Below are 23,954 nucleotides of genomic sequence, written 5' to 3'. Positions count from 1 at the left end.
TACTTTTTTATTTCATAGCTCTCTCCCTAAGAAATTTGTTTTGAGGGAGATGACAATCTTGCAGATAAAGTGACTGCTTGCTACACTTAGCTGATCATGCTCCCTCACAACTAGCCGTTGTTTCCTCGCTTCACTTAGTGGTACCTGTACAACCTGAGCTGTAGTAGTATTGTCGTTGACTTCCAAGGTAACTGCTTTTTTAGCTGTCCTTAGCAGGCATACCTGAGCAGGAAAATGAGTCTTCCCCTCCACAACCCCCCTCCCTGACAGGATGGTGAAGTGGTATATTAGAAAATAGAGGAGGTTTTTCTAAATTTTGATATCCACAGCTGACAATTTAGAAATAAGACACTTTTTGCAGCCAACATGACAATGGATTTTGAGCATTCAGAAAGCACCAGGCCAAAAAACTGGAGACATCTTGATCTTTTAAGACAGCTTTTCCAGTACTTTAAGTGAAAGGGTGGGGGGAGGGAAAGAAAAAGAGAGAGAGAAAAGCTGCAAGGAAAATAATACAAAGCCAGCACAATTGGCATCTAGACATTGAAGAAAAAAGTTTTTGAGGTTAAGAGAAGGAAAGACAAAGCTGTTATGTACCCGCGGGATGCAATTTTAGTGGGAATGGAAGATTTGAGTGGTAAAGGAGGAGCGCTTGCCTCTGGGTTCTCTCTGTTCCAGCAGTTCGGCTGCTGGCATCTCAATTTGAATTGTTGGGTGAGTAGCACTTTTTCGCGTGTGCGCGCTTTTCAGTCTTGACCACTGAACTTCTTATGTGACTCTTTTTTTTTTATTCTGGTCCGTGCAAGGGGAAAAAAAAGATAAAGCAGGCATCTCAAGCTGTGACCTTTTTTAGATACTTTTTTTACAGTGAGCATTTTGTAAAGGGGTGCTGGTGGCATGACTTTTCAGTGATGCTTCTTAATGCTGTAATAGTTGCAAAACAATGTGAAGCAAGACTCTGTCCACATACAAAGCTGTGCAATAATCCAAAGATGGTTTGATGGTTCCCCCCCCCCCCCATTTTTGTTTTGTGTTTTGGAAAGGGAGAAAATTCCTTTTCTCTTTTTTGGGGTGTGTGTGTATATGTTATAGTTATTGAACAATGTTTAACAACAAGGGGAAAGTATGAGTGTATTATGTATATATTATACACGCAGTAACATATTCACACGGGTAATATGACCCTATATCTTTCATTTAAATTTTTTGTGTGTGTTTTTAGTTCAAAGCTTTCAAGAATTCAGTCCTGTTATTTCTTTTACTGAGAACCCTGAATGTGAAAATTCTTTGTTTTTAAGGGAAAAGGTTGATTTGAAGCCTGGCAGGTGTATAACAATTAGGATTTTTGGAAATGACATGATTCAACACTTGAAGTATAAGAACGAGCCTAAGTTTCTTTGGAAATTGTTACATATATTTGTCTAGTGGTTTTTAATCCCTTGTTTTTGTTGTACTTTGTAAAAAGCATTTAAATTTTATAGGAAAGGATTCTTCAGAAACATAGCCCAGGCACGTAAGATGCACATTTTAGGGAGTCCATATAGAAATGATTCTTTGCTCAGTGACGAAAGAAAAAACTTTTTTTTTAATTGAACTATAATTAATACAGAGTAGAATGTACCTTGCTGCAGTGTTTCTATATTTATAACCAAAAGAACTCCATCGGTTGTTTTCTCATATTAGTATATATTATAAAAAGTACCCCAGCCAATTTAACCAGTTGTACATTCTCCTTAATTATACATATGAGAGAGAGAAATTATACAGCTAATGTTTTTAGAAAGCAGCCCAGTTTGACAGGAAGTTTTCTTTTCCTGTCTGCTGTATTGTCATTATCTTTAGGAAGAGGGAGTTATTTTATGCCCTTGGAATAGAGGCGCTGATGACTTTCCCTTGATAGTGGATTTATTGCCTTTTCTGCTACAAAGTCTTGATGTGGTGAAGTGTTGTAAAGGTGTATATTCTCTTCCAGTGGTGAAAATGATAGTTATTCATATCTTTCTTCTTTCACAACACAATTTCTGTGAGACGAGTGTAAAAGCCTTTTGACTTGTATTTTTAGGGAAAGCTCTCATTGAGGTTTGGGCGAAAGGCCTGACAGTTCTGTATAAATTAATTTCTTTCCCACTACGATATTTTAGAGTGTGTTCAAATTCTAACATACGTGACCCAACACACATTTATGTAAAGGTTTAGTGTCTTAAAAATAATTGATTGGAACTTAATTTCAGGCCATTTTTATGACTCCATTGTTTTCTTGCATTGCATACAATTTTTAGCACATGAGCAACGATCACAGTTAAAAATGGAAGTGTTTTGAGGATGAAGTTTTGTCACTTGGTACAGTCAGATATTATCATTAAATAATGCTGTCCACAGTGCAGTACATCACAATCTGAGAATTCTGTATTTTGAAAAATGTAATAGAAATATGGCGTCACAGTTTATTTAATCCATGTTTGTCAGCGTTAATGCTTTATCATTTTGGTATTACTGAAATAGTCAAAAATGCATAAGGATACACACAAGTCCTTCCTTTTATTTTAAGAAAGTTACTGGGCTTTTTAAATAAAACCTATATTCTGGCTGTCGCTTTAGATCACGTAACTGATCTCTGTACAAAATCAATGTAGTTATTTCTCCTGCAGCATATGCTTAGTGCTGAAATATGTGTGATTTATATGTAAGAGGGGAAACTCCGTATGATGTGGCATTTACAGGGACACAGTACTATGCGGTGGGTAAAAGCTTAATCACTGCACTGTTGGAACTGTTATGTAAAAAGTTATTCGTGCTAAGTAAATTGAGATAAGGTAGTTGCATGATCACCCATTTTTTCAGTCACTTCTACCGCCTCCCCACCTTTTCTGAACTCTAATCCAGAGATTTGTTTTCTCTCCCCTTCTCATCCTTAAATTAGGATCTGTGTTTTTCTTCTCTTATGCCTGTTTCAATTTCATTAGTCTCTGTGATTCACATGTCCTCCTGTTCTGGCCCTTATGCTGTTCCTTTTCTTTGCTCACTGTTAAAGTGGATCCTGTCTGTTCGGGAATCAACAATTGTGTTTGAAGCGGGTGAAGGATATTTGCCAAGTTGGGAAAGGATCAATGTACCCTCTTTCTTTCATGCTAAGAGAGGGAAAAATGGTCTGTGGTTTAAAGGTCCTTTCAGGTGCCTCAAACTTCAGGAAACCAAGCATCTAGCCAGTGGCGCTAATATTGGAAATCTTCTTGTTCACCTAACTGGTTATAATTTTGTGATGCGGTAAAATAATGGTAAGAGAAAGAAGTCTGGATTTGTGTAGGCCACAACTCACGTACACGGGGGATGGCTGATTCGTTGAAGTGTTAGAAAGATTTGGTAGAAGAAATGCAACCGAGAGCGTTCTCTTTTATTGATAAAAAATTGGGAATGACTGGCAAAGGCAAAAATTGACTTTCATAAACTTAACGGGAAGCAGGTTTTGAAAGAACTCTAAAGGTTCTACTCTGTCTGAACGGGCACTTTTCTCTTCAGACCCATCATTACTGTAACTCCACATGGCCCAAGAACTCTAGCACTGTTTACCTAGTATCATTGATACCAAGTATCATTTTTTCACTCTCTTTTTTTTTTTAACTGCTGCAAAATTAGCATCCCGGCCAGCTTTAATTGATAACCAGCTCTACAGTTCTTCTTCTTCTTCTTCTTCTAATAATAATAGTAATAATAATAATAATAACAACAATTAATAATAAATAATAAGGCTTTACTAATATTTTTAATTGTTCTGCATAATACGTAACAAGCAGTAGGTAGGCATGCAAGATCTGGTTCCCTTTCTTTTAAACTAGCTAGTTTGTAATTGTCACCAGTTCAGTTTCCTTTTTGTGAATTTAAGTGGAAATTTCCTGCGCATTTTAAAGATTCCCCCCGCCCCCCTTCCCTTCAGTGCATCTTCCTATAGGAAGAATGCAGAAAATGTTGAGTGCGGAGCGGTGAGCAAACGTGTGATGCTTCAAAACTCAGAGAGGACTTCAAAAGGAAAAAAGGATTCACTTTCTTAAGTGAATTGCGGAGCATTACAAGCCAGGAAACTGTCTTTGTGTTTGTTTGAGAAATTCAGGGTAGGACAGATTTTGGAAAGCTGGCTGGTTTGTTCTATAGCAGGTAGGCCCTTGTTAGAACAATTCTGCAGCCACGAAGAAGCCACTGAAATAAAGAGAGAGAGGAAGCAGTTAGAAGTGCAAGAGTGTTTGTGGGTATTGGGGGGGAGGTGGGGTTGTCAAGCGCTGTCTGTGGGGGATATTGTCCCTACACATGGTTGTCTGTGCTTCTGTCATCATTTGTGTGAAGGAAGAAAATGAGACTTTTTTAGTGGGGAGAGTTCTGGTTATCAATAGAGGCCTTGTCCTCTGTTACAATAGGCAGTTAGCTTAGGGCAGGACCTTAGGCAGAAATGAGCTACGTAAAACTGTGAAAGGGCTCAGGCCACTGTATTTGCTATAATGGGGCAAGGGGAAGTAGATTTCAGGAGCAAATGTTTTCATACCTGACTAAGCGTTCTTAAAAAAAAACAAAAAAAAACACACACACACATTCCAAGTCCAGGTAGTACCTTAAGCAGAATTGACTTAAATCTTTATTCCTAAAGGAAATTCTCCACCTGTGTTTTTTTAATCTTAGTTTAGTTTTTGTTTTGTTTTGTTTGAAATCAGTCTGAATTATTGATGTTAAGGCACTTTGGGTTTGGTGTTACCTTGTGAAAGTTAACAGTGCCCAGCAAGAGCTGTTACTTGATCATTTTGAATAAGATGGTGAAGAAGGCAGTAGCAGTTGTCTACAGGTGGTCTGACTTGCTGGGCACACTGAAATCCTGGGAGAATATTTCTGTTTGTTAAGACTTTTCTGTTGACCTAGTTTCCTGATAAAAAGATTCACCCTTGTGTAAGACCAATCAGAGATCAACCTTTAGAAAAGACAGTTCTTTACTCTTTAACTGGCTCTCTGCAGCTGTTAACGTCTGTTAATATTTTACTGGTTGTAATCAGCATAACTATAACAACAGCACCTGTAGAACACACGGAGACAAGGTATACACTTATTTTTCTTGTAAACTGGTCCCGAATAAGTACCCTTAGCTGGCGGAGAGAGAGAGCAGTCCCTGGGAGGGCCTCGTAATTCAAGACCACTGTAGATCTTCTACATCCACCCTGGAGGAGGGGAGAAGACTGACAAACCCTCTTCTGTGCTGCTTTTGTTTTATTGTACTAGGCTCATAAAGGCACTTTCAGACCCCATCTTTCTTCTGCAGAAAGGAAAAGCAATAGGGGAGTATTGAAGAGGAGGACATGGCAAAAAAAGACAAGGCGGAGCTATAGCTCCATTTGTTTTCACTATCTGTTGATTAATAGGTTTAGAGGTGAATGGCAAGCTTTCATTCCTCTTAGGTTACCCATAGTGGAGGAAGGGTGGGGGGTCTTGGATACAAGTGCCTAATCAATCTTTCACTTGCCACGTTCCAAATTATGAACAGTTTGGGGGGTGGGTAGCAGTGTCTAGGATGGTGGCAGAACATCTCCTGCAGGTTAGCAGAACTTGATGCTTTAAGAACACTTGAAAGGTTAGGGGTCAGCCAAGGGGGTCTTTCCCCACACTGTAGTCACAGGAACTGTGTGTATAGAACGGGAAGGTTTTAAGCTTTGCTTCTTGCAAAAAGCCCCTTTTGCCCTCACTGTTAGCTATTCAGTGTATAATTATGGGTATTGACTAAGAAAACAAGGGAGATTCAAGGTTAGGGTGCCTGGCTTGCTAGTTAGGCCAAGAAAGGCTTCTGCATCAACAATGTAATAGCTACATTCCAAGTTCCTTAGTGTCTTAAGGAATTTTCTGTGTTTTTGTATTTTTTGTGTATCCGTTTTTTCAGATGCCATATTAACCTGGCACAATAGATTGATTTTCTGTTTCCTGTGCTATACTTTTCTCTGTGTTCTTGGTAACATTACTTTGAATATATACAGAGGTTTTTTTCACCTGAGTCACACTGTGCCTTGATATACAGGAATTGCAGTAACAGAAACTTCCTATTAAAAGTTTTTATTTTTGCATCTCCAGTGAAATGAACAAAGTGTGATTATTACATTATCACTCAAGCAGGCAAGGATTAGAGGGTTGGGTGCTTTTAAGGATTGAGGAGCTATTAATCATTATACAGCTTATATTCCCTTCTTCAGTAGATTGAAAATATTAATTGGAGGGATGCGTTGCCTTCATAGCAGACTGTTCTACGCACATATAGCTCTTTCATTTTAATGTCATTACCATGCAGCAAAAACTAATGCACAGTGATTTCACATGCAATTGCCAGCAAGTTTCAACCAAATTATTCGGATTCTTTTGGGGGGCACCTGTCAGCATTTAATGCACACTCATTTAACATCCCAACACCCTGCATGTCTCCCCACTCTGTATCAGTCCACAATTCAGCTTTGCTTTTTAATACTGAAGGTTCAGTTATGGTTTGAGTCATCTTTGGTTATGCATTTCCAAAGCAGTATCAAATTCCTGTGTAGAGGTTTGATTCCACATGGGTCCAATTTTTCATCTTTCCTGTATCAGACATAGCCAATAAAGAAAAACAAACTTTTGTTGTAATTTGTATTTTTTGTCCTCTTCCCCCCTTCAATCCAAAGCACTAAATACCTTGCTTTAGGAGCGTTAGGAGGAGGGGCTTCCTATCAGGTTCCTTGGTATGCTGTAGATGTGTATTTTGGGGGATTCTCTTTCTGCTGTTGCATACATTGTTGCTAATCTATATGTAGTGGTACAGCCCCACTTTTCACATGTCACATACCATGAATGGGATGTTTAAAGTTGCTGTTTCCAGAAAAGAAATTCCATTTTCTCAGAATGGCTTTTATCTCATATCTTAAACTATCCTGGGCAAAGTACTAGAAAATATACTACAGAGAGCCATCATGCATTGACAAGGGGGATGGGCTAAAATGATCTAATAGGTCTTTACTATCTGTAACTTTTATGATACACCTTGTTATAGCCACTGGGGAGTGTTAGGGACGGCACTTGTGACTCAGGCAAAGCTCCCATTGACTTCATCGTGAGAAGCAAGTTCAGCATTAAGCTTGCCCTTGCCCACAACGTAATCCTGTCTTGTGCTGTTTTTCAAGGACGCTTATTTAATATAGTTCAGTAATGCTGCTTTAAAGACTAGCTTGTTTATTTGGTTTATGAATAATTGGCAGTTCTTCTAAACCATTCATCTCTTCCTCTTGTAAATTATTGGCTCTCTTCACACTGAGGCAAGACCCCTCCCCCTTCTTTTTTGATCTGCTAAATACAGAATATTAAATATAATACAAATGCAGAGAAATCTAGGTTGGCTGTAGTGTAGTGATACAGTTCCGATCCGACTTGATTGGTTTTTGTTTTTTTTTGCTGTGTTTAAAATGCAACTGTAATTTCCCCAACCTCCCCAAATCCGCTCCTCCCTGCCCCCCGCCTCCTCCAGCATGATCACAGGGCTGGGAAGAGCCAAAGGCCCAGATCCTATAAACCCATATTCGCATGAGTCGTCCCTTTGACTTCAGAGGGACCCAATTGCATGAATGAAATCTATTCACCTGAGGAAAGGTTTGCAGGGTCAGGCTCAGACTTCCGTTTCTTTGTTGGCAAGGTGTTAAGTAAAATGATAATTTGTCTCTTTATGCTTAACTCACGCCATTTTGCAGTGGTGTTGCAGGGGCTCTTGGAACATCAGAGCAGTGGGTGGTGGTTTCACACAGTTTACGTGCACTGTCAGAGCCAGGCCACCACAGGGGCTGATAAGTATACAAAGCCAGTGTTATTCTAAATGCTGTTGTTTTTGTCAGTTTGTCTGACCCTCCAAAGTTGTTTCCTCGGTAATTTTTTTTTTTTTAATTTTCCGGTAATCAGCTTGGGTTGTTTAATGGTTTCTATCAAAAAATTAGCCTTCTGTAAAAGCCATACCTTATTTTGTTAGCATACTGGGGTTGGCTGAATGCTTTTCCAACCTGATGTCTAGCAATGCCCTCCCAGTTGCTTCTCTGTGCCACTCTTACCAGTCACACCATGTGTTACCCAACAATAAAGATTCACAAATCTCTTGGCCAGTGATTCTGTCTTGTCAGGAATTATAATTCTTGGTGATCCGTAGTCTTTAGACAGTTGCTTTGCACAGAATGTCACATGGTGCTGCATGGAGAAGCTTGGTAGTTTGGACAATGTGTGTCTCTTTGAACAATACCTAATATGACTTATTTGAAACCCTTACCAAAGTTTTCAGTATTGCCAAACTTTCCTAGGATAGTTCACTCTTAAGAACACAGAACTTTGTTAGGATAGTTCAATTGACTTTTTTCACATAAGGGGCCAAATCCAGCCCTCGGACACCCTGCCGTAAATCCAGAGTAACTGTTGTGGTCAATTGTTGAAGTCTGTATGACACGACCAATGATCCTGTGAGCACAACACACTGTAATTGGCAGCACTGGATTTCACATACTAGCCATGATCTATGTCACACAGCTACTATTTGGCCTGCGCCACTGTGTGAAGAGATTAAAAAATAAAATAAAAACAAAGCAAAAGTTATGGAAAATAGCTCATAAACTATTATTTGAATCTGCCCCCAATAGAAGATAGGTAAGACATTAACCTGCATTTGAGATGTGTGGTATTTTTCAAAATTCAGTATGCTTTTTTCCCTTCCTGCTGTAGAAATGATCACCCTTTAACAAAAGTTGGAAATAAAAATTAAATGTGCTTTTAAGAGATGCCCAAAATATTCAGACTGAGCTCAAGTAATATTTTGTTTAATACAGCACTGGGAAAAAAATATCTGCTCGACAGCTTGTACTGGCAAGTTTCAGCCCTCTGAATGCTCGTGCCCTTTAGGAACGGGGTGTAGAATGAAAACGCTGACAGACCCTGAACTGTAGTGGCGCTCGCGGGTGCTGCTGAAGTATCCCTTCTTTCTTTTAATGTGATTCCTTTTACTTGATGTTAATGCAAGTTGTTCCTTACTTAAAGTAATAAAAGGAAATGAAGACACATTCTAAAATGAAACTTGACTCTAATCCATTCATCATCTAATACTAGCCTCTTTATCTTTGCTGGTACCTAATCTGGTTAAATGTCCCTGTTGTAGGATTTTAGTGAAAATCCTCTGTGGGGAATAGGGTTTTTTGCAATTGGATTACTTGCAGTAAATGGTCCAGCAGTTCACTTGTTTCAGCTTAATTTTTTTCTTTGTGATCTTGTAAGGGTAAGTTACAGTTCAACCTGCTCTTTCTTTCGGTCTGTATTTCTTTCTAAAGAAAGAGAATAATTTTGCCAGTTATGAAAACATAACAAAAAAAACCAACCCTGATATTTGCATGACTTTCTGGGGTGGGGTTTTTGTTTTTGTTTTCACCCAATGAGTTTTCATTTCAGTGTCTGTATCTACATTCTTGCCATTATTTGAAAATCTGCATGTTTTGGTAGCACAATTCATCAGTATCCAGTTATTAGTATCCAGCATCTTATTAGTGCTATCTGTTGAATTGATAATGAATCAGGTCTCTTATAATATGCATAAAATATGCAGGTGATCATCTGGCAGTTTAGTGCTGCCAGATGAAGGGAATACTCCAAAATTATGAGGACTTTTTATGCAGGCTCTTTATAAAAGAATTGTAAAATGTTGACTGGTAGCTGGGAGAGAAGGGAAGACCTTCAGGTCACTAAGCATTTGGGACTCTTGCTAATTAAACTGGGGGACTCCATCAGCATCTCACTGAAGAGCTTTCATGCATCACAGAGGTGAAGCGTGAGAAGTCGTAAGAAAAAAAAAATCTACTGCCCCATTAGGGAGCACGAAGGGTCAAAGAGAATAAAGAAAGATTCTTACCCACTTACTTGTGAACAGGAATGAGGGGAGGGGGAAGGAAATTGCGGCAGAAACACGAGGGAAAACATAAGGATCATGTTACAACCTTGTGGCAACGTACGTTTCTTTAGATAATCCCCAAGGGTTAGGGGGGATGAGTGTGCAGCATTGCTAACGAAGGGTGTCCCCCCCACATCCCCTTTTTCTTTTGACAGTCTAACAAAGTGCCGGTTGTGCAGCACCCACACCACGTACACCCTCTCACGCCGCTTATCACGTACAGCAATGAGCATTTCACGCCAGGAAACCCTCCTCCCCATTTACCAGCCGACGTAGATCCAAAAACAGGTAGGTGGGGAGTCTCGTTGGGAGGGGGTTGGAGGAAGTCGTCTATGTTGTTTGTTTTGAGGGGTGGATTTCCCATGCTGCAGTGGCAAATGGTTGTGAAATACCCTTTTGAATCACTCTCCTAAATTAGTGAAACTTTAGATATAAACCTATTGGGCTAAGTTTTCATGAAAGGCCCAGGAAGCTGCTCATGGAACGCTGGGCCTGCAGTCATATGTGCCTGTATTTCTGTGCAGCAGAGGTGGAGCACAGAATACACAGTTAGATCTCTGCCTGATTTGCAGGAGCAACCCAAGGAGTTAAACATGTTCATTCTGTGATCTGCACTTACAAAATTGCAGCTGGAATTTTAAAGGTGATAGGTCGCAGCCAGTTTCAAAATGAATCTCTCTGATTCCCCCAAACCCATTGTTTCTGTGTCAGGGGTTTGGCCATTTTTCTCTTATAGTGTTGAATTTCCATCCACCCGTGCTGCTTTAGTTCCATCTGCACGCTTGCAGCTTTTCCCCCCAAAATGTAGGTCTACCCAAGTCTCAGTTCACCCTGAAGAGCAATCTTCTTGAATATAGAGCAATGTAAAACCCTGCCTAGATTTATTGGTCTTAGCAGAATAGAATTTACATGTTATTTTAACTTTAAAAAGGGGTCTCTGTTTAACATGAGGCCTCAGAGAAGTCATATAGGATATGTCTATACTCCAGTTAAACACCCACGGCTGGCCCATGTCAGCTGACTTGGGCCCAGGGAGCATAGGCCGTGGGTCTATAAAACTGCAGTGTAGACATTCGGGCTTGAGCTGCAGACTGGGCTCTGAGACCCCACAAGACTGGAAGGTCCCAGAGCCCAGGCTCCAGCCTCAACCCAAACATCTACACTGCAATTTTATAGCCGCAGAGCCTGAGCCCCACGAGCTGGAGTCAGCTGACCCCGGCCAGCCATGGGTGTTTTACTGCGTGTCCTGATACCGATAGAGTCAGTCTTCCTTTTTTCAAGCTCCACAGAATTCTCAGTGGCAGTGTTTTGTTTTTGTTAATCCAAATCCCTGCTAGTTAATTAGAAGGCAAATTTGAAACAGTGAATACATGTCAGAGTTTGTCGAAAGAATTGCTCTATGCTGTGCCTATCATATGCAGATAAATTATCTAAACCCCAGTCCGTGAATGAACTGGTACACTATTAGCTGTTGTTCACTTTACACACCACAGCTGGGGCTTTCTTTTAATTGTATTTAGTGCTAACTTTGCATGGCTTAAAAGGAGCCATCTAGCCATCCCTGTAAAGTGAATGGCATAGTCAACCACTCATTTAAATAATGGCAGTACAGGGAATAGCTTTTAAATGGTTATCGTAAAACATATGATTAACGTCTGTAGACTGTTTACTTTTCTTCTGTGAACATTCTTTCAAGTGTGCAAATAGCTCACTGTATGGTTAAAGCTCAGTTAATCTGTTTGGTTTTTGTAATGGAGAAAAAGCAGTGTCTGCATGAAAATGTCACACAAGGAGATTTAATTTAGAGATTAAAAGCTTCCTGAGTGATTTAAAAAAAATACTTTTTCAGCCATGAATGCAGTGCCCCTTCCTTTTAATGCTCTCTGTTTTAATTCTGCTTCTGCCATACTATTTGAAGGTCCCAGTCCTATAACCATTACCTGAAGAAGTCCCATTGACTCCAAAGGTAAGGGTTGCAAGATCAGATCTTCTATTTGGAGCTGAATTCCTTTAGCTCTGAATATGTACCGCAACAGGACTAAAATATCACCACGCCTCTTCTTTTTACCAAACACTATCAGGACTCTGTCTTCTCGCCTTCAAGATTTTAGGATAGAGTGGAGACACAAAACCAAATGCCTCATGCGCACCCAAAAGGGGGGAACCACTTGGAAATATATGGTTTATTTTGGAGGTTTACTCAGAATGGAGGGGAATGGCTGAGGGCTCCATCCAGAGAAAAATCCGGAATGATTGTGGGAGGGGACCATCTTTTTGTTCTATTTGTACAGCGCTGAGTACTGTGGGGTCCGGGTCCAGATGGAACTGTAAGGACTGTTGCAATACAAATAATTAATAATGGTCTTTGATTGGTGTCAGGGTAGGAAGGATCAAACCTCCCCTGTCTTTTGATGAATCTCATTTACTTACAATACAAAGTGGCCCATTCTGGCAAGTGGAGGTTGAGGCAGTGGGCCAACTCTTGGAACTAGTAACCAAAGTCACGGCATAGAAACCTATTTGATTTTTCTACCCCCTTTTATTTCCTTTCCTGACCCAGTATTTATGCCATTTCACTTTCCTCTTCCCTAGGAATTCCAAGGCCTCCGCATCCTCCGGATATATCTCCTTATTATCCGTTATCACCGGGCACTGTAGGGCAAATCCCCCATCCGCTAGGATGGTTAGTACCACAGTAAGGAGTTCCATTTTTTTATTTCCATTTTGGTTTTTTGACATGTATAATTTTTAATGTAAAAATAAGTGTGTATATGTGTTGAGATAAGTGTATTTGCCAGCTGCCACTTTATGATGTGGGTGAACTGATAACTACTCAATAAAGATTAAATAAACTGGGGCTCTGATACCAAGTCATATGCTATTAAGCAAACATGGGCACTAGGGCATTGCTACACATGTTGTCTTTAACCAACCGATGGCCTGTGAAGCATAAATTCATAGCCCCGCCGCTCCCCCCCCGCCCGCCATTAAAACACTTTTATAAATACATTTTTGCTGGATGTCTCATTTTTCACACACCCCTGAGTTTGATTTTGTGGTGACTGATGATAGTTTCAGGGGTGTGCGTTTTTTGTTTTTTTGTTTAAATCATGTCACCATTAACGTAACTCTGTAATTACAACTGCATTGCTCTTCTGTGCTATGAGTCCCTGTTTTCCATGTGGGGGTGGGCAGAGTTTACGATGGCTGGCGAAATGGGTGACACCTGGTTGAAAAAGTAGCAACTTAGGAGTGAACTTTTATTAAAGACAAGAAAAGTGAATTAGTTCAGATTAAAGGTGGCCAAAAAAACCCACCACAAAACACCCCATGGGGAATGTCCATTTGATTATTTTTTGAACACGTAGAACTTGTAGGGAATGGGAGTCCCTCAAAAGAAATGCAGTGAGTCATTGGTACCTGCTGCCTTTATGTTGCCATCTCTGAAATGGGTTTATAAGACCTCCTTGCCCCACAGGGCTTCTATGCAGTTTAATTGATTATTGTTTGTAAAGTGCACTGAGGTCCTGGAAGAAAGGGGTCTCTGCATTACAGTATAATTCTTTATTACCATAAGATGTTTTATTCACATATAAAGGATATTTCAGGCCTCATTGATATTGGGAAGCTCAGGCTGAGTTCCCAAGGGCATGAGTACTGCATTATGCTCTAGGTTATTTGCTCTAGCCACATAGGATGAAGTTCACCTGTCCTTGAGGAAATGGCATATATATATATATAAGGAACTGAGTAGGAGGCCATAAAATTCATACATATACCTAGACCCGAGGACGTGAATTGGGGGAGGAGTGCAGTCCTCCCATGGCCTCTATTCCAGCTACGGGGAGTCCCTATTCACTGGATATGCACATGTGAATTCAGGGAGACCTTGACATGACCTGGCCTCAGTGATCCCTCCTCAGAAGCCCACATGAGAGGTTGTTTCACACACTTCCCCTCCTCACAGGGTTATGGTGCTTGGTGCTTACAGGGCATGAAGGGGTCTTCACACTAGGAAGAGGAGGGGTTTGAAGCTCACCCTTGTGCTGGCCCTGTCCAAAGGGGTGAATTTCACCACAAATGCACAGCTCTAGCAGAAACAGAAACCCAAGATATTGTTCTATCTAAACCGAATCCCTGTACGTATGTGGCAATTTCTCTCTTGCTCGGTAAACCAGCTTACCTTTAGGATGCAGGCCCCACACTTGTATGCACTGGCTTTTTTTTTTTTTTTTTTCCTCACATCCAACCTGTATAGTTCTCAGGCATCACCTGAGTCTTTTGGACTCCTGACATATAAAGTAAATACACTCAGCTTGTGACCAAAAACTGTAAAGTTAAAGTGAGGGAGTAATGGATAAAAGTGCCCTCATCTTTTAGCCATGGCCAGGTGTCCCTTTTTTTCTCCTTTCTAGTGCAGGCTTATTGTGTCTTGGCATTTTGTGGGCATACGTGTCACCTTTGGGCATTAGATCATGTCTGCCATATGCAGGTGCATATAACCACAGGATTTGGTAGCCAGTTTCCTAATGCATGTGGAAACACTCAGCTGCATATCAGGTAGGAGGCTTACAACCCAAACCATCAATTTACCCTGCTGTATTTATTTATCTACTCACAATTTTTACATTCTTTTTGTGGGTTGATACCAATAATCCCATCATTAAAAAAACAAATCCTTTTTTTAGTTTAAACAATAATACAAACATCCAGCAAAGGTAGATAAGGGTTTTTATTTTTAAATTCTCTACCTTTTTTGTGGTCACAATTAGCTACTGGAGCCACCTATCCTAAACTGGCCTGGTTATCTCAAATGGGTTATGCTTAAAAAACAAAACATAATAAGTATCCTACCAGCACAGCTGATATATATTTGAAGGACAGATAAAAAGAACTAGCCAACACAGACAAATCTCAATCAGAAAAAGTTGTGTGTCTTTCATGAGTATGCTGTTTTGCATGTTGCTGTATTTTTTAATTATTGTAATGAGGTGTGATTGTCTATTGGTTACCCACAATACTTCTTGGGGACTCTCCCCCGGTAACTCTTGTCAACACTTGTTAATCTGACAAAAGGCTACAAATTAAGCTCTGTTAATTTAATGTTTTCTCACCGAGATCTAAATACCGAAAGAGGCCCAAAGCGCAACTGAAGTCCTTTGATTCACTGTACTTTATTTTGGTATAAATTTACATTCATTATTGTTTTCCTTTGGATGTGTAGCCCTCAATTAGTGTGATGGCTCCATTAAAGCAAGCGAGACTTCGCCTTTAATTATTACAACAAAACACCTAGTTTCAGCTTGGGGAGAGGGTCTCTATTGACATAAGCAGAGGTTATAAAATTTAATTAGCCATTCCTATCAGATTTATGGCATTCAAATTGTTCTGTGTTTCTTTCCTTTGATCCTTGCTGTACAATCCCCAAGATTTTTGTTCTGATCAAATGAGAATAAAGCTTACTGTGCAGAGAGAAGTTGGGGGGTTTTTTTAAGCCCTTTTTTCTTTCTCTCACTATTTTTTTCCCTTCTTCTTTCCAGGCAAGGTCAGCCAGTTTACCCAATCACAACAGGGGGATTCCGGCATCCCTACCCAACAGCTCTGACTGTCAATGCTTCCATGTCAAGGTGAGTTCAAAGTACTGAGGTCCTGAATCAAGGGCAAATGTAACTCCTCTTAACATTCTCTGTAGAGAAGTGTGTTTCATCTAGAAAATGCATTTCTGGATTTGCAGTCATTTCCAGTTTTCAAAAAACAGAATTGTCCCATCTGATGAGAAAGGGAGTCACAGCACAGCCATTGAACATCAAGGTTTGGCAGGTGGGGGCTGTGTTTTTTAAAGCCGACTAATTGAGAAATATGGTAGTCCATGACATTGAAAAAGCAAGAAGTCCTGACACGTTCTGGTTTCTCAGTGGCTATCATCCAGAGCAGTGCTCTGTGTAAGAAAGGGAAGGGTGTGGGTGTATTATTGTTATTCAGGCTGAGTTGGAAGGAAGGTTATTGTGCTTTTTTCCCTTTCCGGAGCTCAAAACACTAGTAGTCAACATAAAAGTACCTTCCTGACCCTCTAAAGCTTTAGAAGTATATATTTGTCCCCCTCCCTATCTCCAATTAATTCCAGCTAATTTTCCAGGGGCTGCTAGTTTTATTTACAAACTGGTTGGCAGCACTATGTTTAAGTAATCACTAATTGCTCCTAATGATAGTTTTATTTTCTGTTCATCTGATTTTCAGTCTGGTTAATTAAATCGGTGGAGGTTTAGACTTTCCTGATGGGCTGAAACAGCTAATCCATTTTGATGATGGCACATAATTAAATTAGCATGCATTACATAGCAAGGTTCCACGTCTCTTTCCCCTGCTTCCCGCTCGCCTACATCTCTGTGGTTAATACATGCAGGTTAGAGTACAGAGGAAGATTTGAGTAGAGAACGGTAACTCCTACCTTGAGTAACAGAAACCTGTAGCCAGGGCTGGAGAGTGAGTGGGGAAACACTCTGTATGTGTTAGAGAAGAAAGAATAAACTTGATAACAGAACGTTCACTTGTTGATACAGTGAATAAAAAGAGATGCCTGAAAACCTAAATTTGTATAAAAGGGCCCAGTGCAGACAGAGATCCAGGGCTGAGGAAAAGCTGCAAATTAAGTGACAATTCCTGTTTAGTCCTTAAAATATGTACAAAAGATTTGAAGGTGTGAGGTGAGGCAAAGTAGAACTTGGTTTAGTTTAATTATTATTAGTGGGGGTAGTTTCTTTTTTTCTTTCTTTTGGGGGGATGCTGTATTCCCAAGACAGGCCTTATGAAAGGTAGCTAGTTAAAAAAAGTATACAGCAAATTAAATACATTATTGTGGTAATGGGACTACAGAAGCATAGGTCTATTATACTTATGGCAGTTATAGGGAATGTAGGATCCTTGCCCTGTTCTAGCACACCCTTTGATATTCATTCCATTCAGCAGCAGGGCCAGGACTTCGCAGAATTAAGTGATGGGTCATTATACTTTAAACACCGTGGAGAAGCCTAGATTGGCAATTAAACAGCACTTGCTGACACTCGCTTGTGCCACCCTGTGACCCCCTTTAGATTGAGATGTTGGAGCTCGGGGCCCTCAGCCTGCTAAATTGGTAGCAGGCACTTCTCCTGACGAGGGCTGGCTCTGAAATCTGCCGGCTTCAAAGGGAGCAAGATCATGTATAAACCATAATGTGGGTGCACCATGGCTCAAAAAATAAGGCAGGAATAGATGAAATGTTACAAGTGCAAGGGGGAAATGAGAGAATAATGACAAATCTAATGCAACTCAAAGCAGAATTGTTGCACAGAAAAATGCATCCCACTGCTTGTGCATAAAATCAAGGCAGGCAGATGACATCCAGTTAACAGAAACATGTCAACAGTGAAGTAAAGTGAGAGTGAGTAAGGGAGAAGCCCCTGAGACAGCTAGGAACAAAAAATTAGTTGTCCTTAACAAGTTAAGGCTCATCATTATATTCTGGCTTGGAGCCATAAAAGCAGACAGGGGTATATAATGAGCTGCTTAGAATTGTTAGGATGTTTATTGCAATTCATGGGAATCTTGTCTGAAGAAAGGAATTTCTCAGGCAAAGGTGTGTGTACTGGGCTGGGGGCACGGCTGGTGTTTGCATATGCGTGCACGCACGCACACCATCTTTCTTTTTATCTGTATTTATATTACACACACGTGCACAGACACACATATGGATACCGAGCGATATGTTTAGACATATTTATTCTTCGTTGCTGCCCAAAAACTCCTTTTGTATTTTACCAAGTATGGGCAATTCCTATGGACAGACCCCCTTAAAATGTGTAGTTATGCGCATGTTTTCTCACATGCCATGTCATCTGTGAGTGCACATATGAAACACACCTGCACGCATCCGTAGGTGAGCAATGTGAACAAGTCTAATGTTTACCCTCAGAAGCTAGGTAGCTCAGACAAAAGGCTGCTATTCCATCATGAACTCCCCCACATGTGCCCAGGCTCTTCAAGAAGCATGTTCTGTCATGACTCTGCTCGGTTCTGGAAACCCTGCAGTACGTAGGCACAATGCTGGAGAGGAGTTTTGAATGTGTAATGGAAGTAGCTCTGAAATGTACTATGTGCTCGCTCTCTGGCTGTAAAAACAGTGGCATATTCCAGTTTCTCTCTCATACACACACACACACATGCATACTCAGTCTCTCACACCCAGGCTCACATACCCACCCTTCCGAAGGCCCTAGTCTACATTCCTTAAAAACAGTTTTAAAAAGTCTACCCATAATTACCTGCACTGTGATATTGACCTTGCATGTTTTTCGTGCTTTTCTGCCCAGAATATTCCCAAGGGTCTTTACCATCTTAATAGTCACACTTAATAATTAAGGACACAACTATAAATAGTTTATGAAGGGTTAATAAATTATTAATAATTGTTTAATCAATTGTTAGTGTCCAGGAGTTGTTTATAACTTTCTAATAATGTCCTTATAACACCAACCAGACACTGGAAACACTATTAATTACTGCAGCGTGATTATCTATTGATCTTTTATTACCCCATTATAAACTATTTATAAATTTATCCTTAATGCAAAGTGTAACTAACTTAACAAACTGATGGGTAAACACTACACCCACCACTGAAAAGCAGCCACCTCTGAAGTGAAACCTGGCAATAATTTGACAGTGCACTGTAACACTATACAGCAGTTATGCAGTGGCAGTGAAGAATACCTTTTGTAATGGAAATTTCAAGGGAAATTTAGTTTTGCAGAATGTAATGACCCAAGCTGGAATTAAGCCAGCTCCATAGTTAGCACTCCCCAGCTCTGACTTCCATGCGATTATAAATAAATAAATAACTGAACAGACTTGGGATCTCACCCAAAGCTCATTGAAGTCAACGGGAAGGTTCTGTTGACCTTTTGGGTTTGAATTAGACCCTTGAATCGTACTTTCAAAGCCAAAAGCATAACAAAAAACTTGCAATACCAAGCTTCAGCTTACTCTCTTTTCCATAATGCAGCTAAACTTTGTATCTGCAGTTTATTAACTCAGAAGGAAGCCATTCTCACTATTAAACAATAAATAGAAGTTCCTGGCAAACACAAAACCTCCCTTGGACAGATGCCACTACTAAAGTTTAGCTATCAGCAAGTGATTATTCAGTGATAGTTGCCTGTTGATAGAGGTTGCCACGTCTTTGAAATGTAAAATATGATGGATGATATCCTGGCTCCACTGAAGTCAGTGGAAGATTTTGCCATTGACTACAGTGGGACCAGGATTTCTCCCAATATGTGTGTGTTGTATGTACATACACCTGCATACATATAATTAATGCGTGCATATATACACACACACACAGTTAAAAGGGCTAGATCCAAAATTTAGAAGATTTTGAAATTTCTGTACAAATTAAGACAATGGTTAAATAGATTTTTTTTTCATTTTTTGACCCGCTCCAATTAAACATTCTGCCAAAAAAAAAAAAATTAAACCAATATTTTTTGTTGAAAATTTGTTTCAACTGAGATTTTTATGACCAGATGTAATATATGGCATATGTGGTATGTATCATTTGTGTATGTGTATATGTATTATCTATCTATCTATAGACAGGTTATTTTAAAAACAGATTCTTGATGCCAGTGCGATCCTCATTTTCTCTGACAAGGAGTGTCTGTTGGTTTTTTTTTTGCAAAGGCTTAACCTTAGTTAGAGTTTAGATTATTTTTTTTAAAGGATATAGAATTTATGTATAGAATCTGTTTATATAGAGTTTTCTGTGGGGTTGCTTTGAGTGGAGAGGAGATTGGGTTTGAAATTCTGACCCTATTGAACTCAGTGTCAAAACTCCTATTGACTTCAGTGTGTTCAGGATTTTACCCTGTATTTACTCCTCATCTCCTTACATCCCTTCACAGTGAGTTCCCACTATTGATTATTTTCATTATTTGTACCCTGTTAGAGCCTAGAGGCCCAAGATTGGGGCCCTACAGTGCCATACATGGCATATTTCAGAGTAACAGCCGTGTTAGTCTGTATTCGCAAAAAGAAAAGGAGGACTTGTGGCACCTTAGAGACTAACCAATTTATTTGAGCATGAGCTTTCGTGAGCTACAGCTCATGACAGACAAGAGTACACAGACAAGATAGAGTACACAGACAAGAGATAGGAGGGGGAAAAATGACACAGAGAGATGAAGTGACTTGCCCGTGATCATACAGCAGCTGAGTGGTAGAAATGGAAAGAGAACTAAGGTCTCCCTGACTCCAAAACCAGTGTGTTGTCTATTGTGCTAACCTGTGCAGAGAGAAAGTTCCTTTCCCTGCTCAAATGTTCTATCTGCTTGCTCCCATCCACCTGTCTTTTCCGGGGCAGGGAGGGAGAGACCTTCTGACACAAGAGTGGTTGAACAGCCTCCTTGGAGACCCATGCCAATGAGGGCTCTTTGGTACCAACAGTAAAAGTCAAAAATAATAAGCCCTGTCTACTCCCTGTCCTCCTCTTCCCCTACCATCAAGGCCAAACCACCTTCCTTTTCTCCACCTCTTTCTGCCAGAGGCCTGAGTTCCCTCTCCAAAGCTTTGACCACTTTTGAATTCTCCACCCCTGTCAGTCAGATCTCTTCCCACCTCTGCCATCAGACCCAAAACACCCCTTCTTCCTAATAATCCTGAGCTCCACGAGGTAGTAGAAAAAGCTGCAAAGCTGTACTGGAAGGTTATCTACCAAAGGGTTACTCCATGTCCTTGGGTAAATGCAGTATAAAGTATTTAGACAGTACATTCTTAAAGAATGTATTAATATAGGGTAGAAAATTAACTTTAAAATATCATTAAATGCTGTTGTCACATCTCTGATCTTTGCACAGATTCATACTTAATATAGCAGTGAGTTGTATAGATTGCAGCATAGATCAATCTAGAGATCTATCAACATAGATATTTAGCAGGAAAATATTGTATGCACGTGGGAGAAGAAAAATCCTATCCTTAGCCAATACAATATAGCTACAGATTACAGCTGTACACATATGACATACATATGGAACTTTCACTGGGCCAACTTTCACTGCTCTCAGAATCCAGGCATTTACAAATAGCAAACATTGTGTAGAGAACACACAACTTTGTTTTCCAGCCCATTTTGGGGTTGGAGTTTTTGTAGAGTGTAAAATCCCCCTTGGCCCAAAAGTCTAGGCCAGATTACAGCCTATGAAATCCCATTGACTTCAGTGAGGTTGCCTGAGAGAAAGTTGTGGTCATGCTTTTTCTTATTTACTTTTAAACCTTTTAAAACCACTGAGTAATAACAAAGCTAATTGCTCTTTTAAAAGCTTGTTTATTTGTTGCTGTTTTTAATAGAAGTTATCTGTGAATATGCTTAAAACGGCTTCAGTGTGTATATTTTATGGCCCTGATGCTGCAGTTAGATTCGCAAAAATGGACCACGTTTCCTTTTGGATCCATCTGTAGGATCGAGGCCTATGTCTATGTATTTGACTATGTGAATTAGCATAGATGGAGTTTCTCTACATTTTTGTCATTTAAAAAAAATCTGAAGTTTTTTTTGACGTTTTGTTTGTTTGTTTTTTAAATGGGATTAAGCCTTCCTATGTAAACCTAATGGTTCAAAATTCACTTCATTCCCTGATCTTCCCACCCTCTGGTAAAACAGTATATCACAGAGGTTCACCAAACACAAATAAATATATTATTTGGCTCCATCCATAAAATGTGGCTAATGAGGCACATACAAGGAATGTTGAAAATGCATATAAATTGTGGCAGCATTAATATTTTATTTCGCTGTCAATATGCAACAAAAGATGTCATCCTTAATTCTCAACCTGATTAGAACTATAAAAATTGGTTCACTGGTTGCCACTGGTAATTTTACAATAAAGCAGTGGATCCACCGCTGCTTTCCCTGCAAGTAGCTGAAATTCCACTTTTCAATCCAAGTTCGTCAGTTGAACTTGCCTTTTGTTAAGGATATTAAAAATCATAATGTCTCATGTCAGTAATGATAATGAAGGGGAAGATTGGCTTTAATGACATTAGAAGAATCATTATGTTTAATTTATCACTAATTAATGCTGCTGCTTTCATATGCTTTGTCTAGCTGTTCTGTGCTTGTTATGTGCCTTTTTTTATGTGTGTATACATCCCTCCCCATTCATTCATTTTTATTCTGACGATTTACACAGCTTTCTCTCCTCTAGGTTTCCTCCACATATGGTCCCGCCACATCATAGTTTACATACAACTGGAATCCCTCATCCGGCCATAGTCACACCAACAGTCAAACAGGAATCTTCCCAGAGTGATGTTGGCTCACTCCACAGCTCGTAAGTTTTACATTCATCGTTTTATTTTTAGAACAATCTAATTGCAAGGGGGGTTTTCACTCACTGTTTTTAAAATTCGGGTTTTACTTTGCTGTGATTTTGTTATAAAATATATGTGAACAGGTTTGATTGGTTTTGCTAAATGTATTTGACCATAATTTCATTGGCCCTGTGTATCAAAATAATAATAACAATAATAATAATAATTAATAATAATAAATAACTTAATTCCTTGTAACACTCCTGAGAAGTAGGTGAGTAGCTATTAATATTGCACAGCTGGGGAAAATGTAGTGTGTTAGTTAAGATGTCCAATAATTAAGGTGTCCAATAATTTTGTCTGCCTCTCTTTTAAATGCCCAGCTTGAGATACATAAGAGCATCCAACTGAGCACTCAGAGATGAGGGTACCCAAAATTAGAGGCTACTTTTGTGGGGGGTGGGGGGGGGGGGGGGAAGGGAATGGAATGGGCATAAGTGACATGCTAAAAGCCACAGAGGGAATTGGTGTTAGCTCTGGGATTAGAATTAAGGAGAATCTTGTTTTTCCTGCCCTGTACTCAGAACATGCCTGGTACTCCCTACTCTGGACTGAATATTTTTTCCCCATTTAATAATATAAGTGATATTTGGGGGCACGGGAATGTGTTTTATTATTATTTGCATTGTGTTAGTGCCTAGCAAATCCAGTCATGGACCATGGTCCCATTTTGCTAGGCATGATGGCCCAGATCCTCAAAGGTATTTAGTCTCCTAATTCCCATTGATTCCAGTGTGAGGATCTGGGCCTATTATCCTTACTTCTGTTTCCCAAAGGGATAAAAATATATCTGGCTAGGTTACCTATACACCAAGTGGGTTTCTTGTAAGACTGTGGAAATGGTTCTCATGTAGCAGCCCGCTGACTCTAGAGAACCCTGAAACCTGTAGTTTTCAGTGGCCAGTTGCAAAAGTTGCAAGTATAAAATGAAGGTAGTTTTGCTGCATAGCTGTTTAATAGGGTTTATGTATAGAGATTGGGGGGAATGAGTATGATGAACTTGCGAGAGTTCTCACTGTGAGATTCTTTGTCTGTTTTGTCTTCATCATCCAGAAAACATCAGGACTCCAAAAAAGAAGAAGAGAAAAAGAAGCCACACATAAAGAAACCTCTTAATGCGTTCATGTTGTATATGAAGGAAATGAGAGCAAAAGTCGTAGCAGAATGCACGTTGAAAGAGAGTGCAGCCATCAATCAAATCCTTGGTCGAAGGGTAGGTAACTAATGTAACCAAAATGAGAGAGAGAAAACCATGAAAGTGAAAGTCCTCAGGAAAAAAAATCTATTGCAAAGATAGAGTGTGTTGTCCTTATTTTGGGTATGTTTTGCTAGATTATTTTGATAAGCGTATAGGGTTGAAACTTCTATTTCAACAGAAATCAAAATAAACCAGAATATCTTCCTGCTTGTATTTGTGTTTTGTTTTCATGAGCATATTTTGCTATGTGGCGCCACTTGTGGGACTGAAATAATAATGAGATCTATTCTTCTCATGCTATTTCCAGGTCTAAGGACTTGAAATCCCAGATTTCGTGTTATTTTGGCCTGAGAAATGGCTCACTGTGGTTTTTTGGGGGAAGTGGGGTGGCTGTGA

The 23,954-nt window shown here is 39.8% G+C and overlaps 1 protein-coding gene across 23 annotated transcripts in view; it reads left to right on the top strand.

Annotated features, from left to right (window-relative positions):
- Positions 1–23,954, top strand: part of TCF7L2 (transcription factor 7 like 2) — a 202,545-nt gene that overhangs the window by 161,882 nt on the left and 16,709 nt on the right. For 12 of the 23 annotated variants that reach the window (XM_077823133.1, XM_077823125.1, XM_077823124.1 and 9 more), the window contains exons 5-9: positions 10,105–10,237; positions 12,542–12,644; positions 15,490–15,576; positions 22,180–22,320; positions 23,414–23,573. In XM_077823133.1, coding sequence (XP_077679259.1) covers positions 10,105–10,237; positions 12,542–12,644; positions 15,490–15,576; positions 22,180–22,320; positions 23,414–23,573 — 624 coding nt within the window. The remainder of the gene's footprint in view (positions 1–10,104; positions 10,238–12,541; positions 12,645–15,489; positions 15,577–22,179; positions 22,321–23,413; positions 23,574–23,954) is intronic. The other 11 variants (XM_077823134.1, XM_077823135.1, XM_077823129.1 and 8 more) reach the window with 3 other exon arrangements.

This window comes from Eretmochelys imbricata, chromosome 7, assembly GCF_965152235.1.
Source record: "Eretmochelys imbricata isolate rEreImb1 chromosome 7, rEreImb1.hap1, whole genome shotgun sequence".
Classification (NCBI taxonomy): Eukaryota; Metazoa; Chordata; order Testudines; family Cheloniidae; genus Eretmochelys; species Eretmochelys imbricata.
Note: the sequence above shows the minus strand (reverse complement) of the source record. Positions and strands in the feature narration are given on the sequence as shown.